Source organism: Staurois parvus, unplaced genomic scaffold (genome assembly GCF_062004578.1).
Source record: "Staurois parvus isolate SC_StPar_1 unplaced genomic scaffold, SC_StPar_1.0 ptg000362l, whole genome shotgun sequence".
Classification (NCBI taxonomy): domain Eukaryota; kingdom Metazoa; phylum Chordata; class Amphibia; order Anura; family Ranidae; genus Staurois; species Staurois parvus.
The window spans coordinates 7,703,794-7,722,427 of NW_028318158.1; the positions used below are offsets into that span (position 1 = coordinate 7,703,794).

At 42.1% G+C, this 18,634-nt stretch overlaps 1 protein-coding gene across 1 annotated transcript in view; it reads left to right on the plus strand.

Annotated features, from left to right (window-relative positions):
• The window catches only part of DNAH14 (dynein axonemal heavy chain 14), a 338,071-nt gene that overhangs the window by 88,429 nt on the left and 231,008 nt on the right, over positions 1-18,634 (plus strand). Inside the window, exons 19-22 of the mRNA XM_089684997.1 lie at positions 5,065-5,406; positions 10,856-11,258; positions 13,708-13,898; positions 16,010-16,255. Coding sequence (XP_089541123.1) covers positions 5,065-5,406; positions 10,856-11,258; positions 13,708-13,898; positions 16,010-16,255 — 1,182 coding nt within the window. The remainder of the gene's footprint in view (positions 1-5,064; positions 5,407-10,855; positions 11,259-13,707; positions 13,899-16,009; positions 16,256-18,634) is intronic.

Here is an 18,634-nt window from a genome sequence, read left to right on the forward strand (position 1 = left end):
GGCATTGATGTTGGACGAGAAGGCCTGGCTCTCAGTCTCCACTCTAATTCATCCCAAAGGTGTTCTGTTGGGTTGAGGTAAGGATTCTGTGCAGGCCAGTCAAGTTCCTCCACCCCAGACTCGCTCATTCATGTCTCTGTGGACCTTGCTTTGTGCACTGGTGCCCAGTCATGTTGGATCAGGAAGGGACCTTCCCAAACTGTTCTCACAAAGTTGGGAGCATGAAATTGTCCACAATGTCTTGGTATGCTGATGGCTTAACCTCCCTGGAGGTATTCCCGACTGTAGCTCGGGGTAAAGTTTCAGCACCATAAGCGGTAACCCCCGAGCTACACTCGGGAATACCTTGCAGCGTTGCTCCGGGATTTCTTCTTCACTTACCTTGTCCTGTGCTACCGTGATGTCCCTCCTGCAGTGTCCCCGGAAATGTCCTCCAAGCGATGCCGGCATTTGTCTTCTGGGTTCCGCTCTCTGTGACGTCAGGACGTACGGGGACGGAACGGCAGGAAATTTAAAAATCTGAAGAATATATTTAAAAAACATATTTTCTTAAAAATATTTTTCATATATTTTGTAATATATAAAAAATGCATTTCAACATAAATATTTTTTCTTCCATGTGGGTTATGCCACTGCATCCGATGGTTTGCATTGCACTTAGTGTTGTAAGGCTTGGATGCAGCTGCTGGCCATGGAAACCCATTCCATGAAGCTCTCTGCGTACTGTTGTTGTGCTAATCTGAATGCCACACAAAGTTTGGAGGTCTTTAGCTTTTGACTCTGCAGACAGTTGGAGACTTTTGTACACTGTGCGCTTCAGCATTTTACATGGCCTACCACTTCGTGGCTGAGTTGCTGTTGTTCCCAGTGGCTTCTACTTTGTTATAATACCACTAACAGTTAATCGTGGAATATTTAGTAGCAAGAAAATTTCATGGATGGACAGGTGGCAACCAAATCTTTCACAGATGTTTATAGAAGCAGTCTGCATGCCTAAGTGCTTGATTTTATACACCTGTGGTTATGGAGGTGATTGGAAACCCTGAATCCAATGATTTGGAGGGCTGGCTCAATACTTTTGGCAATATAGTGTATGTCTGATTAGGCCGGTGTATAGTACAGTTCCTGCTATTGCAGTACCCCATTTGCCTCACTGCTTGCACTCTCACTGTATTTGCTATTTGCTGTTCAACAGATCAATCATGGCATGCATAACTTGCAATATGTCCTTCCTCCATACGTCAGGCATTGACACCCACGGGTGGCGTGACCATATGTGACGTTACTGGCATCATGTCTCCTTTATATACATCTGCTTGCATGCCTCTCTGCTTAACTATCTTCTTTAGACTGTCAATCAGGACTGCCTCAATTTGCATGGGAAGATGGGCTGTTAGTCAAGTGACTGCTATACCTCTACATACTGCTCACTGACTACCCTAACACTACATTCTGCTTACTGACTGCCCTGTCACTACATACTGCTCACTGACCACCATTCCACTGCATACTGCTCACTGACTGCCCTATCACTACATACTGTCCTAGCCTGCCACTACATACTGCTCATTGACCGCCTTGAAAGTACATACTGCTCTCTGTCCTGCCATTACATACTGCTCAGTAACTGCTGTGACATTACATACTGCTCAGTGACTGCCCTGCCACTACATACTGTCCTAGCCTGCCGCTACATACTGCTCATTGGCCACCCTGCCATTATACACTTCTCTCTGGACACTGGATTGAACCTGCAGGAAGGTTGGGAGAATGGGTGAGAGTGTGCAGGGAAGCCAACTGAGTAAGTAGGAGGGTGGTAGGCACTGGTGCTGTGTACTTCTGCATCCGGCTTCAGTTTTTGCCTCTGTGCATGCTGCTGCAGTGCTGGAGCTCAGTGGTCATTAAATTACCTATACACCCCCCTGTAAGCTGACATCCAGTATTGTGCAAACGTTTTAGGGAGATGTGAAAAAATGCTGTTAATTAAAATTGCTTTCAGAAATAGAAGTGTTAATAGTTTATTTTTATCAGTTAACAAAATGGAAAGTAAATTAATAGAAGAGAAATCCAAATTAATTCAATATTTGGCATGCCCACCCTTTGCCTTCAAATCAGCATCAATTCTTCAGTTCTTTTAGGTACACTTGCACACAGTTCCAAACATCTTGGAGAACTAACCACAGATCTTCTGTGGATGTAAGCTGCCTCGGATCCTTCTGTCTCTTCATGTAATCAAAGACAGACTTGATGATGTTGAGATCAGGGCTTTGTGGTGGGCAAACCATCACTTCCAGGACTCCTTGTTCTTCTTTACACTGAAGATTTTTAATGACATTGGATGTATGTTTGGGGTCATTGTCCTGCTGCAGAATAAATTTGGGGCCAATCACACATGTACCTGATGCTGTACTTGTTCCTGACCAAATCTCCATCTTCATTTGCAGAAATGCAGGCCCAAATGTACAAGACCCCCCACCATGCTTAATTGTTGCCCGCTACAGCCAAATATTTAAAATTTTTAGTCATCAGTCCAGAGCACCTGCTTCCATTTTTCTGCACCCCAGTTAGTATGTTTCATGCATAGTTAAGCCATTTAGCCTTATTTCCACATCCTATGCAGGAAAACATAGGACCAGGGGTGCAGAAAAATGGTGACAGGTGCTCTGGACAGAATAGATGCTTTTTTGAAGGCAAATGGTTAAACATTAAACATTGATTTGATTTGGATTTCTGTTCTGTTAATTTACTTTCCATTACAATAAACTATGAATACTTCTGTTTCTGAAAGCATTCTAAATATACAGCATTTTTTTTCACACCTGCCTAAACTTTTGTATAGCACTGTATATCTCCCCAACCATTTCCCTAATCCACCCTGTCCCTCTAAAGGCCTCTAGCACATTGGAATATTCAACTTCTTCCCCCCCCCAAACATACACACCTTCCCAATGCGGTACTGTGCACTGAAAAAAGTACTTTGTCCACTACTTTTTTTCAGCACAGCACAGAATGACTCAATCCACTACACCGTTCATTTAAAAAAGGAAACAGTGCAATACACCATGTTCGGCACATCAGCACTGCTTTCACCCTACCAGTCCTAAAACCTTATGGAGAGTGTTTACATGTTTACTGTTACTACCAGTGTTTTGTTGTTTTTGTTTACTTTTGTATTTATTTAGCTGCATAACAGCTTTCTTAGGGCTTGTCCAAACAAGCTTTACTCTTTGCGAATCACTCTTTAGAGAACATTTAACAGGTGGTGAGGAGGCGTTGTATCTCCTCCTCACCACCTGCTTTAGCCTCTTAAGCTGGCGATAGATGGGTAAAATTTCAAACGGAAACTCTTAGGAAACAAATGTTCTAAAGTGTTAAAGTGATATTAAAGGCAGATTTAAAAAAAATTACACATATGTAATACTTACCTGATCTGTGCATTGGTTTTGCACAGAGCAGCCCCAATTCTCCTGCTGAGTGCCCCCATAATAAGCAGTTTGCTATGGGGGCACCCGAGCAGGCTCTCTCCTGAGCCGCTGCTCTGTCTGTCCATTCAGACACAGATCCCAGCTCAGCCCTGCCCCGCTCTCTCCTCATTGGCTCACTGGCTGTGATTGACAGTAGTGGGAGCCAATGGCTCCTTCTACTGTCTCAGCCAGTGAGGAAGGAGAGACCCCAGAGAGCCGCTGCTCTTATGCACATCGCTGGATCGAGATGGGCCTCAGGTAAGTATGGGGGGGGCTGGGGGGGACCTACACATCAAAGGTTTTTTACCTTGATTCATAGAATGCATGAAAGCAAAAACCTTGAACCTTTACAACCACTTTCATTTGTTTTTCTAATCATTAATGGGTCAAATCAGCATTCGTTTTCGCCGGCAGGAGCAGGATGAGAAATTTGTCTCAAACAAATTAATTTTTAACATTGTATGTGGTGTTCATATTGTAAAGTCCATTCATTCAAAAATCAAATTTTAAAAGCAAACAAAATCTTTCAAACAGCATTCAAATGTTCTAAGAATTTATGTTTGAATTTTCCTAAGACTTCTCCGAATTTTTGCTCTAAATTCTATCCATCTATGTCCAGCTTTAAACTCTGTACCGTCAAACCGCAACCACATACATTAAATTTGAATAAGTCATGTTCGGCTGGCAACCCACTGAATGTGACATGAGGTATAATTCTTGCTGCAGCCATGAAGCAAAGCATCACTGCTGTGGCATGTGTACAATGCTAGAGATTGAGGGGCAGAAAAAGCACGGCTCAACCACAGGGTTTGACCCCCCCAGCCACTGGTGTGAATTAGCTGACAAATGTGTAAAGTATGGCATTTGGTTACTATATGCCTCTTGTGAAACCACTGCCATTTTAAATGAATTCCCCACCCCTAATAATGTACATTACCTGCTTGCAATGGCTTGCTGGACAACACGGAAAAAAAAAAGTGTTCCTGAAATTTTTTATTTAAAGTTGGCAACTATGCTCTAGCTTATATAGGGTTAACTCCACCCACCATACCCATCCAGAGGAGGGACCTCCCTAAAAGGGGTACTAACCCCTGCTTACACATGTGCTTGAATGTAGCACACTCAATTGGATCCTAGTGATTGAACTGCCCTATTTCGTTCTGAGCTCCACGGTGCAGGGGAATAACATTCTCTGATTATAAAGTTACCCAATACTTAACTCAGACCATGATCCTGGACACAAAATGGATTGAAGCTACCTCATCATCAAGACTGAGACATGGCTTAGTACCGTAATTGGTTACTGCTCCTACTTTTCATCATACACTCTTAGTTACAGGCAATGTTATGTGATCTGAAGTAGCTGTTTAGAATGGATTCTCTATGTACAGTAATGGCTGCCAAAAAGGGATCCAGAAAGACACAGGAAAGTGAACATCTTAGGGGAAAAGGAAGAAATGGTGATGTAACTTAGACAATGGGTAAGGAACTGCAAATATGCTACCAGTAGAAAAGGCATAAAAGGTAGACTTGGTCCCCAAGATGCCATGTTTGATTTCTTTTTCCTACTATATTGTAACATATCTGTACTCTTTTCCAGGTCATACATAAGTCATTACAAAGGCTAAACCTGGTGCTGACCAACGTGGAAGAGTTTGTAGAGCACCTGACATTCCTGGGTCAGATCTCCTCAGACCTTCCTGCCTTCGAGAAACAATATAACACCATAATCCAACTGTACTCTGTAGCTAAAGACTATAGTATCAACATCCCTTCGGAGGAAACAGCAATGTATCAAAGCCTAACTCCCTGCTTCCAGCAGCTGAAATCCATGGTTCTCTATTGCGAAGCTAAGAAGGATGAGGACATTGTGAAGTTCAGCGGGGATTTGGACAAGTATATTTCTAACTTGCACTTTGAGTTAATGGATTTCAAGATCAAAGTAAGTTTATCGCCTGCACTGGTTTTGTGCATGTACAGTAATGCTCAATGTGGTGCAAGCATTCCCTGGAAGGTTTTTTTGAATGCAGAGGCTGCACTAAAGCAGATTATAGCACAGAAAGGAAAGTTGAGCATATCATGTGTAGCAAGTGTTTGCTCTACTTTAACATGTATTCTGTATTTCCATACAAACTAAAAATTAAATTTCTTGTAGTATAACCTCGCCCAATCAGGAATATGCAGTGCCAAATCAGAGTATACATGCCATTAAAGGTTAAAGAGGGTGTTTTTATTATATCCTAATACCCCCTACAGATAGAGTCTTAACTAAGGTTTTTTTTACCAACCCAGAAATTAAGATAAAAATTACAAATCATCTTAAAACATTTTTTTAACAAAAATAGCACAGCTGACTCTAATCCTGGATGGCTCTTACTGCTTCGTAAAGCTGATATTAAAAGTGGTTTTACATAACTAAAATCTACAGAGGAATATTTTAGACACAAAAAAACTATAGGGGATTTGTGTGCAGTGGATGTGGGGAGCATTGGGAGGGATGGTGCAGCCTGACAGGCAGGTGTTATATTTATATAGACACAGATGTGCTAGGGGAATCCATTTGGAGGATGGAGGGATAATTGAGGGGGTTGGTGGGGGGGTAGGGGTGGTAGAGCTGTGGAAAGAATGCTAGGAGTAAAAGGGGGTTGCTGGGGATAACACCACTTCCTCGGCAACCCGCTGTCCAGCTCGCATCACCCAGCAGCATCCAATGTCACCCTATACCTCCACTACAACTGTGCTTGACAAAGGGTCAACCTGTAACCCTACTCAGTGCTTCCCCTGGGATCAAATTAACCAGCAGTCATCTTTCTTACCTCAGCCTGCAACCCCAAATTCTCACTGATCCCCACTTTCTCTCATCTTCCAGTTCCATTGGCTCTACAACCACCTGCAGTCAAGTGCCACTATATTACTCATCAGCGGTATGTTGTATGTTACCCTGTTTCACAAGCCAAAGTCCCCCCTTGTCCCCCACCACTTTTGCCCCCTTTTCACCAAACTGTTCCCCATGTTACCCTACACATCTGCTCTCCCCCCACTCTTATACCCTTCACACCTAATACTGCTCCCCCCTCAACCAGCTCCTCTGTTACCATGCTCTCCCTACTTACCAGCACCCCATCCCTGAATCCCAATCAGGTGCCCCCACACACTTGACATTGCACTCATCTGCCATCCAGGCCTCACTCTCAAAGCCATTATCCAAGTTGCCTCACATTGTATTAACCACTTTTCCCCAAATGGGTTCCCTATGTGACCCTACACTCCTGCCCTCCCCCCCTTTACTTTCAGAAACCCTAATACTGCTACCCCTTTCACCCACCTCCTCTATGTTTGCTCTCGGCAACTGCCAGCACCCTAGCCCCCAGTCCTCCCCTGACTTTCAGCTGCACTGTACTCTTATGTCATCCAGCTCCACTCCTCACTACCCCCCCTCCTTCCTATGCATTATGTCTCACCTCCCATAGTCACTTCTCCCTCTCCCTGTCAGCCACCTCCTCACTTCTAGATCCCTTTTCCCTACATCATCCACACCCTACCATCCTGCTCTGCCCCTTCCTCCACACAGTCATTATCCAAGTTGCCTAGATTGCCTTGTCTCTCCTGGACAAGAATTCCCCACTTCCACCTCCCTCCCCGTTTTCCAACACCATGTTGTTCTTGTACTGCTTTCCCTTTCAGCCATCTCCCCATACCAGTTCTTCTCAGCCACTATTAAAAACCCCATGTATTTTGGTGGCATGTGGAATTCTACATTTCTGGTAGCAGCTCAGTGGGCAAAATGTCAGTTGTGCAAGTCGCAGGCCAGGTTTGCAAGCATGAAGTTATGTCATGAATCCATGAATGTGGCTGGTGAACATGAGAAGGTGTGTCAGGACAAGAGCAGAACTGGGAAGCAGAGGGATAAAAATCAGTGGTTAAAGGGAGCAGGAACAAAAATGGGTGCAAAGGAGAGGTTCTGGTTAACATGAGAATCTGTGTCAGGTCAGGGGCTGGGTGTGGGTAGCTGTTGAACAAGGGAAGCTGGAACAGGGGGAAGCTGGTGAACATGGAAAACTGGAGCAAGGCTGGGTAAGGGGATATGAAACACAGGTGGGTACCATGGGGGAAAAGGGCTGGTGAACAGAAAAAGCTGTATCAAGATAGGATCAGGACTGGGTTAGGGGAGCTGAAACACAGGCTTGTAAAAGGGGGAAGGCTTGGGGATTGTGGCAAGATACTGGGAGTAAAGAGGGAGAGGCTGCTCAGAGGAGCACATTTTCCACAGCAATATCCTATCCAGCTCACCTCACTCAGCAGCACCCCAATATTCCCCTGCAACCTTTATACTGTACCCTCCAAGAATGTAAGATTAACATATAGTGAACACCTCCCATCAGATGTATGTACTGCCAGAAAAGTTTCAAAAAAGTTCCAGTGGATATCCATGAAGAGAACATTTGTATTTTAAAATGGCAATGAATGAATAGTCCTGGAAGCCATCATCATCTGCTTCTCTTCCATGGAGGGAACCCTGGTTTTGGACAGAGAGATCATGAGCCATCGTTTCTGGATAGACCATAGGGAGGGCCCATGAAAGAACAGTTGGGAAGGAAAAAATAGGTACAAACTTGAAAAGGAGAGAGAGTGGGGGGAGAATGAAATAAGGGGCAGAATAGGGGAGGAGATTGAGGGGGGAATAAGGTTATCTAAGTTAAGGATGTTCCAGAAAGGGGTGGAGAGTGGGAAAAATGTGAGGGTTTGGAGGGGGGAGGTAAAGGAAAGGTTTTTAAGTATAGGTCAGTTCTGCCCAGTAGTCAGTTGGCTGCTCCATCCTGGGTCATCCAGATCTTCTAATCCTGTTTACCTAGCCGCAGTTGATAGACTATGCTGGGTTCAGTCAGTAAGGCTTTTAAGTTGAATGTGCCAGCGTGGTGAAGGCCATATTGTCTTTGTCTTCAGAGGTTGCTTAGTAATGGAACCAGCAAGTCCATGGTGTTATATATGTATTTGAGCTATTTTGTATGAGTTTTTTCACTTCATCCATTCTTTCAGTGTAAGAGCCTGGGTTTTTCACCAGTGGACTATTGTCATCCTTGCCACATGTGCATAGCTAGGGATTTCTGATAGAGATGTGTGACATAGTAGAAATTGATCCAGGTAAAAAGAATTTCACCTCGACAAAATAGTGGCCATCTGCACACAGACACTGACTCCCTTTTGTATGCATAAATGTGAATGAGATGGGTAAAAGATGGCTTCAACCCCAGTTTTCCACATGTAGAGAACTCCTCAGATGCATTTTACCCTTTTTGTGGCTTAATCGTAGTAATCCTTTTCCCACCACCAAGTGTCACCGACATGTATTGGAGTCTCACCAGAGACCAATGACCTCAATGGGTCCTATGCAGTCCCCCTTACTCTTCCCAGATGTCTGCTTGTTAGTTGAACTGAGATTTTGTAGCAGTGTGTATCTAGTGCGCAAGATTATTGTATTAATAGTTGAACTGAGATTTGTTTACAAAGTTCTTTGAATTCAGAACTCTCTCCAGTAGCCTGCATCTTGGCTGTGGCCTACTGTTACAGGTGTCACCTTTGGCAGGGCATGCAAGCTCTGAGTCTCAGCACCAGCCAGTCTTCACCAGAGACAGATCAGAGCATAGTCAGGATCAAGCAAGAGGTCATGGCCAGCAGCAAGCAGAGTAGGTGGTCCAGGACGGCAAGGAGTAGGCAATAAACTTAGCTGGAAATTAGAGAGTAGTCAGATTCAGGCAGGGGTGTTGGTAGACAGTGAGCACAGAGAAATTAAACTGCCCTTGTTGGCAATGAGAAAGCAGTAGACCAGAGAATGGCCGGAAAAACCCAGGTCAGCTGCAACAAGAAGATCTTTCAGTGTTATAGCTCTTGTTCACAGGTAACTGGTTTAATGATACAGCATCAGTCACTTCAAAGGCTGGAACTAGAGTACTCCTTTTGGTCAGAGGACACCCCCAATATCATTTTAGGAAACTCTGGAAGTCCTGGTAGGAATTCTGTGACTGCATTGATATTCCAGGCTGTGTATCATTGAAAGTACTGGCAGGGATTCTGGAATCCCAACAGAGATTCTGCGAGTGCCTTTGGAAGTTCTGGCAGCGATTCTGTGAGTACCACTGGAAGTCTTGGCAGGAATTCTGCAAAAACCATTGGAATTACTGACAGAGATTTTGGAAGTCCTGGCAGGAATTCTGCAGATACCATTGGAAGAGCAGGCATGGTTTCTGGAAGTATCATAACAAATACATATGGGAAAAACCCTGACAGAGGTTTTAACCCTTCTATACTTTATCCAAAATAAAGAAAAAGGTTTTGCTCTGGATATACTGTTATAAACTGTTATAATTCCCAAGAAATGTATTAAATTATTGCCTCTGTCCAATGCATTCATGCTGTATTTCCTCACCCTATATTCATAAACTACTCCCACTGCTTTCTCTCTGTCCCCACCCAATCACAATCTAGTTCCATTTATTGCCTTCATATCCCTCGCTATGCTAAATTGTAACAAAATGTACCTGCAATTACCTTTGTTAGAAAAGCCTGTTCTGTAATTTTATCAACTCTGTGTATAAATTCTAGCCTGTGGTCAGTTAAGAGGAATATTCTTTGGATTTTCAACAGGGATTGGCATACCTGTTTGAATTGACTAAGGTGCAATGCAGCTATGAAGAGTGGTTTGAGTTTATCACTTTTAAATATATGTAGCAGTCTGTTTTTATATGGCCTGTTCATAACAATATGTGTAATGTTTCTGCAAAGCTTTTGATAGTAATACATTTTTCTTTGTTTTTAAAGTGTATCTAAAGGCAAAACTTTTTTCTATTTTGGATAGAGTAAGGGAGGTTTATAACTGCCATAAGTTTTTTTTTGTCCCATTTGGGAGATTTCCCTTCATTTCCTGTCCCATTGCCAAAACAGGAAGTGAGAAGAAATCCTTCCAAAGTGAAGGAATCCCAGTATGTCACCAGGGTCACTAGAACTAGTGTACTCATTGGAAGAATTGCCCTCTATTAGTGTTCTGATGTCAACACAAAATTTGTGATTTTCTTTAACTTTCACTTTCGATGATAATTGTAAACAGAACAAATAGAGTGAATCTCTCTAGTGGGGACACAGACAGCAAGAAAAGCTGACTGGTGTTCTAATCCCTCTTCACTCTATCCAAAACTAAAAGAAAAAGTTTTGCCTTTTAGTTAAACTTTATTTGGCTGCCATTGTTTGATATTGTTGATAAAATTACAAACAGATGTCTTTAATTAGTGGGTAACTGAAAGTGTATTTATGTGAATAGAAAATTTTGTCCACCTGGTTGTAACTGACAATGATACCCCCACTGTTTTTGTGGATATAACATAAATTTATATTGGTAGGTAAGAAACCCGATACTTCTACAAGTGGACACTTTTCCCCCGGAAGCCAAAGAAGTCATGGTCAACTTGTTGGAAGAGTTTGAGGTTATTGCCAACAAGGCCCAATGTTACTCCTCCTACCAGGAGCGGTTTGGCAGTTCAATCACTCAGATGAAGGCAAAGTTATTGGATGTGTTGCTATTGCAGAAAAGCTATGGAGATGCCATCACCCCCCAGATGGTCAATGGTGAGCTCTCCGAGGTTGAGTCTGATTTGAGTTTGAGAAAGCTCCTTTGGGAAGCGACAGAAGAATGGGCAAGACTATCAGCAGAGTGGAGATTCACCTCATTCGAAAGCCTCAATGTGGACATGATACAGCGAGATGTCAATCGATTCAGCCACACGTTGTTTATGCTTGAAAAAGGTAGTTTGTTACTATTGTTTGCAAGTTTTAAATTCTCTTCACGCACTGCTTCTTTGGCTAGCATAACAGTCAAAGCTTACAAAATTCCAATGCCACAGTACCAAAGTGAAAGAGATTATAGAGGGGTACAAAAGAGGCTTTCCTTGCTAACAAAGGTAATAGGAGCCATCTTGTGTTGTCTGCAGTTAAAAAGACACTGACACTTCGACCAAATGGGCAGAGTGACAATGCCTCTGCAAATGGCCCCCTGACCTCCTTATCCTCAGCTTTCCATTACTTCCTCACAGCTCATTGTGCCTCAAAAGTCAACAAGAATACCCAGCAGTTTTGGGAATGGGGGGATATGTGACCTGCTCCCCTGTGATGGTGCCAGAGCCTTGCAGTTGAATGAATGAACTGTCACATGACTAGGGGAGTGCTGTTTTCGCTCCTTGGGCTGCCAACACAACCAGCAAGGACCTGCAAGAAAGCTCAGGCAAAATGAGTATCAAGGGGTTGAAAGATGCCCACTCCAGAAACACTGTCACTTTGCCCTACATGAACAAGGGATCCAGTCACGATAAAAGTAATGCAAATAGAGATGCACTGAAAAATAAGACACTGGAGTTGATTAACTAAAGGCAAGTAGGTTGTTCATTTTACAAGGGAAGTTGCACTTTGCAAGGGAATTTGTCCCAGAGCTTAAAAAATGAGGTGAAGCTCTGCTGATGTCTATCATCCAATCATGTGCAAACAAAAATGCTTTTTAATATTTTCCTTGCATGCAATGGGGTATTCTTTGCAAAGTAAAACTTCACCCAATTCACATAGCTGTGGGGCACATTCCCTTGAACATCGCAACTTCCCTTACAAAGTGAACATTTTAATTGCCTTTAGTAACCCCTTTGTATACTCTTCTCTTCTGCATCCTTTTGTGTCTTACCACCCCTCAGTGCAGCAATTGTCTACGTTTTGAAGGGACATAGAGGTTTTTAACAAGGTTTTCATCACTCCTTGAAGTGTTGACTGTACAAGACACAGGCAGAGATCATAGAGCTGAAACAGGGGAAAGGTAGGAGACACAGGCTGCTGGAGGGGTGAGTATGCAGTGTTTTCTTTTGCAGAGCACCTTTTATTTACATTATTTTTTCCTGACAGGGTCTCTTTGTGCATGGCTTTTAAAAGTTTAAAATGGAGAACAGGTTCACTTTAAGAAAAAATTCCACAAACCTAAACAATGGAAAAAGTGCTTACCATGAATAGAATAAAAAATCGATTATCAGAGAAAACAGTGGGTCCAGAGATACAGGCAGGGATGTATTTACCACAAGGAAAACAAGGCATTTTCCTAGGGTGGCATTTTTCAGGGGGGGCAGCACTGCCCCATGGAAGAAGGGACACACGAGGCATGGGGATCTGGTGGGTTCCGAGAGAGGTTGCAGGTTTCATGACGGTGTATGCACAGCCCGACTCTCGTTCCCAGGGATGTCCAGATGTGAAGGTGAGTGTCCTCTCTCTTGCCATGGGGGATGGTGGCTGGTATATGGGGGGCAGTGGTAGTGAAAGGCTCTCTTTGATGGGAGGCAGGGGTGTTGTTGGTCAATGTCAGGCTCTCTTTGCGGGGGGCGCTGATTTTTGTGTTGCCTAGGGCAGCACAAAACCTAAATACACCACTGGATACAGGCATATGAAGTTATATGGAAAGCATGACTTCATCTTAAATATGCTCTGTTTAAACAGCCTATCACAATTTATGCTGACAAATCTTCTTTACATTGCCTGTTTTTTTTGTAGACTGTAAGCATTTTGGGACAGGTTTCCATGGCTGTTGTTTCATGTATTTAAAGTACATGTAAACCCTTATTAAATTACATTTAGTTTGCTTGATCCCTGTGTATTATAAATAAGTGCCATTTGTTAAATAAAATGCTTGTTTTCACCCTTTTATAATTCTTTGTTGCATCTCAGTTCTGCTGAACTCCTGCAAATACTGCTTGTATTTACTCTACAGCAATAACTGTATGGCATTTCTTGGGTCAGGTTTCCTGATGGTGACAACAATGGATCATCCTTAAACAGTGTTTGTCATCATGGCAGCTTATAGACTCAGTCAAGGGTGTTTGACAGGGTGAAAATAAGGAGACAGGGACAGAGCAATGCCATCCTATAAGAGGATTCACCTACATAAAGACTTTCATGGTGTGATTGCCAGGTATTATTTTAATGAAAACTGCAGTTATAAAAACAATGAATGAATTTTAAACTTACATTAACGTGTTAAAGCTTATAAGAGATTTATTGTTGTACTCAAAAACCCCAAATAAATGTTTTGAACAAGAAAGCCTATATTCCTGCTTGGATTTACATTTACTTATCATCATATCCTTGTATGTTCTTACCTTAAAAAGCAAGGTGCTGCAGCCAAATTCCTTCTAACAACAGCTGAATCCAATTTTTGTTCCCATTTTAGGTTTGCCACCCAATGATGTTGTAACCAGTCTGAAGCAATCCATCTTGGACTTTAAACAAAGTTTACCCATTGTGGTTGCACTAAGGAATCCGTGTCTCCAAACTCGACATTGGGATGATATACATTTTACTATTGGTCGAATGATTACGAGGGACAAGAACTTCACCTTGGGAAACCTTTTGGAATTTAGAGTAAGTGTACCCTGACTAAATTATTTGAACAAAAAGTGTTGCAACACAGATTTTTAGAAAATACAAAAGTGAAATTATGTCACTGGACAGGAGCAGCTCCCCTTGAGCTGAGATAATCTTTCCCTGAGGAAATAAATGATATTAATAAAATTAGGCATTAGAAGTTCTCATTATCTCACTGTTTTTACTGTTTGTCACAGAATTATTTCTAATTGCTAATTTCCTGCTCAATGTATAAACTGTCGATATATCCATTACCATACTGCAAAATGAGAGATTTGAATTTTGTCTGCACCAGTTAGCATAATATCAGTAATCATTACATAAAAAACATGGAAAATTATTTTAGCAATAGCAATAAAATAAGTTGACGGCAGTTTATATTTCAATTGTGTATTTTCAAAGCAATGTTGCCTTAGGCCAGAAAACCTAAATTTGTTTCTGTGAACCGCAGATGAATTACTTAATTCAAGCTATGCTAGACAAACATACAGTGGTTTTTCACTCAGGACTAAGCATTTCATGTTAGACCTATCCTAGATAGGCATAAATCCATTTACAGAAGTGTAGTGGGTAATTGTCATTTGTCCCACACAGCTTGTTCTGGACTACTGCAGAGTGCTGTGCCCTCTTTTAACTTCTGGCAGTAGGAGTGATATACTCAGTTGCTAAGCATCCAGCCCAGAGGTGTTTTAGCATCAGTAAAGAAGGGAGCAACTAGAAGAGTTACATCATGTTGAGCAACTTCATAGCTTGCCAGGTCTAGCCATTTGGCAATGGATTCAATCAGTGCCATAGGCTTTACATACCAGATGTATGCCAGTGGAGTGATAGAGCTAAACCTAAGTGAAGAGCTGAGCCTAAGTGAAGTCTAGCCAGTTTTTGAACTGTTGTGGATGATTGCCTGTGTGCTGGACAATAATCGATTCACTGTTTAGTGTCCTCCATTTCTTGTTATCCATACTGCACATTATTGAACCTCACAAGATTTAATTCCTACATCCAATTCTGTTTCATTTGAGATGAACACAATGATTTAATTGCAAACAGATTCTCGTGTCGTTGCCGGGCCTAGATGTTGCATTAGGCATGGCAGGCTTGTGCCTATAGGTGCCACTATGAGAGGGTATCTGAAGATGTTGCAGTCACAGTGAACCTTGAGCATATGAGGTGCACCAAAAAACTTAATCTAAGTTCATAATCTGTTTTCAGGCCTGGTTTCTAAGTATATTTTACCAATATTTTTGATACAATGTATTTTGTAATTAGAGTATTTTGTGTATTGTTTTAAACTAACACTGGTCATACTGAAGATTTTTTTGTTTTGTTACATGCCTGTAAATTGCACAGAAAATTAATTAAAGTTCTAAGCAAAGGATGATGCTGCAGACTGGTGGTGTATTTCATAGGGTGGCTAGAAGACCCTTCTACAGCTTGGTCCCTAGCGTCCTCTCCTCTCCAATGAAAAATGAACATGTATCATTCATGTGCACTAAACCAAAATCTCAAACAATGTTATTATTTTTTTTTAGCTATTGTCTGTGAACTATAAAGCACTGCTTCCCTGTGTAAACTGAGATGAGGAGGAGATTTTTCATTATCCATGGAATAATGGATTCCCATCACACCGGACCTGTCTGCACATGCTCATGCTTATTAAGCTTTATTGGGCTATACAACAGGTCTACTGTGGGGGCCTTTCTAGCATTCCTTGTGTATACCTTTGCTTTCTGCTGGCCTAGATGGTAACTAGAATTCTTTTAGGCATGGACCTTTGTTTTTAATATTTTTTATACTTTTGTAAATTAGGGTTCTAATACAATATATCAGCCACATACCTTCCTTGTGAAAGCATTTTTAATATATTGTTTTGCTAAATAAACTTTTTTATACATTGTTGTAAATGTCAATATATTTTTGCTCAGAGAGCTGTTCAGTTTTCTGTGTGCCCTCAAGGTCCCATTTGCCCATCTTTTTTATTCCTTGTTGCGTCTTTCAGGGTGATGACATGCAGAAGTACTGAATAATCCTGTATTCTTGTAATATGCATTTTAAGAAACGTTATAGTTATAGTTCTTTATTTGTTTTTTCTTTCTTTTTTTGCAATTCAGATCTTTCAGCATAAAGATAAAATAATTGACATTTCCACAACAGCAACAAATGAAGCCACCCTGGAGGGAATGCTGAATAAAGTTATTATGCTCTGGAATAAAACTGAATTCAAGCTAGCAGTGCACCAGTCTGAGCTGTCTGAAATCCTGATTATTGCCTCTGCGGAGGATATTATGGCACAATTAGAAGAAAGTCAGGTTATTCTTTCCACTGTGAAGAGCTCTCGTTACTGTGGACCAATCAAGGTAACCTTTTCTCTTGACATTTAGGATGACGAGCCCCAAAATTTATTTAGATTATATTTCCTTATTACAAAAAAACAGATGCTAAGGGTGCTGAGGGAAATCGATAGGCTGCCAATGCTGAAAATGCAGGTTTTCTGACTTTAGAGCTTTTATTGTTTACCAATAAAAGCCATGTCATACCCCATAACAATCACTTGACCTTTTCTGGCTCAATATTTTTTTATTAGAGTTTATATGTTAACAAAAATGAAACGCATAGTAAAGTACAATGAAAATAAAACAAAAGTCATGGATACAGAATGAAAAAATGGGGGGGGGCAGGAGCATTCCATTGCAGGCATCAAGAGTAATAGATAACAGTAGGGCAGCCAGGGCCACCAGGGTCTGTAAAGGCCAGACGGAGCTCTTTGGCACATCAAGGTGCTACTCTTCTGCAATGCTTGCATATTAGAATGGGGCACCTGCAGGATTACGCTCTGGCGTTGCACCATAGGGGGGGGAGAGAATGGGGGGGCTGGCTGGGGGAGAAGTGGAAGGGGTCAGTTGAGAGGGAAAAGAAGGGGAGTAGGTAAGAAAAAAAGAGGGAGTAGTATAGAGAAGAGTATAGGATGGAAAAAGAGAGGAGGGTGGTACCTCGGAGAGTCGCTGCAACCAAATGACATAGTCCTGCAACAGTGAGGGAAAAAATGGAATATAATCATAGTTGTAGTGCTCTCAGATCAGATTGGTAATTATCTATCCGTCCATGATCTTCCAGTATGGGTGTCAATTTTTCATTGACCATGAAGCCAGTCAGGCGATGTTTTACTTCCCGGCAGCTGAGGATGGGTGACTTCCAAGAGTGAGCAATGGTTTGCTTAGTAGCGGTAAACAAGAATTTGATCAATTTAGCGTGTTTTTTTATGAACCGCTTGTATGGGTTTGCCTCAACTGGGTCTTTTTGCAAGTTATAGTGGAGGAATACACCCTGATCCAGAGCCTGCGCACTCTCGGGCAGGTCCACCAAATGTGGGCCATTGTGCTTTCTTGTCCACACAACTGAAAGCAGAGAGGTGAGTGGTCAAGTACTAATTTAGAGATACAGGCTGGTGTAAGATACCAATTGGATGTAACAAAAGATTTCACCAGATGGTGCCTCGTGTGTTACGAAAATAGTCAAAGGACTTGATACCTGTAGAATCTAGCAGAGAATAGATGTTGGTGAATCCTTTTTAGGTCGACCAAGAAAATCTGCAGGGAGCTTTAAAGCCAGGATGTAACCGAGGGCAGTTTGTCAGGCTCAACAATGGAAGATAAGGTGATAGAAGGCCACCAGAGTATTTGACCGAGTCACAAACTTTAAGAGAATTGGTCAAGGAATGAGTTAGAGAAGTTGAGAGTTGGGGCGGTGGTAGCCATAGCAAGGATTTAGAGGCCGTCAATTTTGTCTAACAGTGTCCATATGGGGATTTCAGCAGTTGCATGGAATTTGGTGAGTGGGGCCTTATGATAATGAAGAAGGCATGGAGTTTACAATCCTCCCTGACACTTGTGTCTATATGGTACAGACCTGTTAATATGGAGCCTGGTGGAATGCCAGATAGATAAAAGAACTTTGTTTTGTAGGACACGCAGCACCATTGGTGGGACATAGACAGGTAAAACTCGAAAGTAGTATAGGAGCTTGGGCAGGAAGGACATGTTAACTGCATTTAAACACCCTATCCAAGAAAAAAGGAAGTTGAGGCCAAGAACGAAGAAAGGGGACCAGAGATTTGAAAAGGGGGGGATAATTCGCCTGATATACAGTATCGTAAGAGGGTGTCAAATGACCCCTCAGTAGGGGAGCTTGGTGGTCCAAGTAAAGGAGAATGAGGATTGCAAGGACACCAGAGTAGAAGAGGATAGAGAATCATCCATGGCCTGAGATTTGGATTGGTTCATTTTGAGGCTGGAGAAGGATGCAAAGCCAGTGAGGACCAGAAATAGACTTGGAACAGAGATTAGCGGGGATGTGATAGTGAAAAGAATGTCATCGGCAAAGAGCGACAGCTTCCCATGAATAGTTCCCTTTTCAACTCCTTTCATGTCCATGCAAGCACATATCACTATTGCTAATGGTTCGAGAACAAGGATAAACAAAAGAGGAGACAAGGGACTTCATTGTCTCGTTCCTAGTCTAAATGGGAAACAGGTATATTGAAATCCAGAGTATCGGACAGAAGCAGGAGTTGAGTAAATTGCCGTGAGCCTGTTTAGAAAGTGTCCACGGAATCCCCATTGTTTGAGAGCGTAAAAAGAGGTATGGCCATGATAGTGTGTCAAAAGTCTTTTCTATATGGATCAAAAGGAGCACAAGTTCTTGCTTTTTACACCATGCTGTATGGAGCAGGTTCAGGA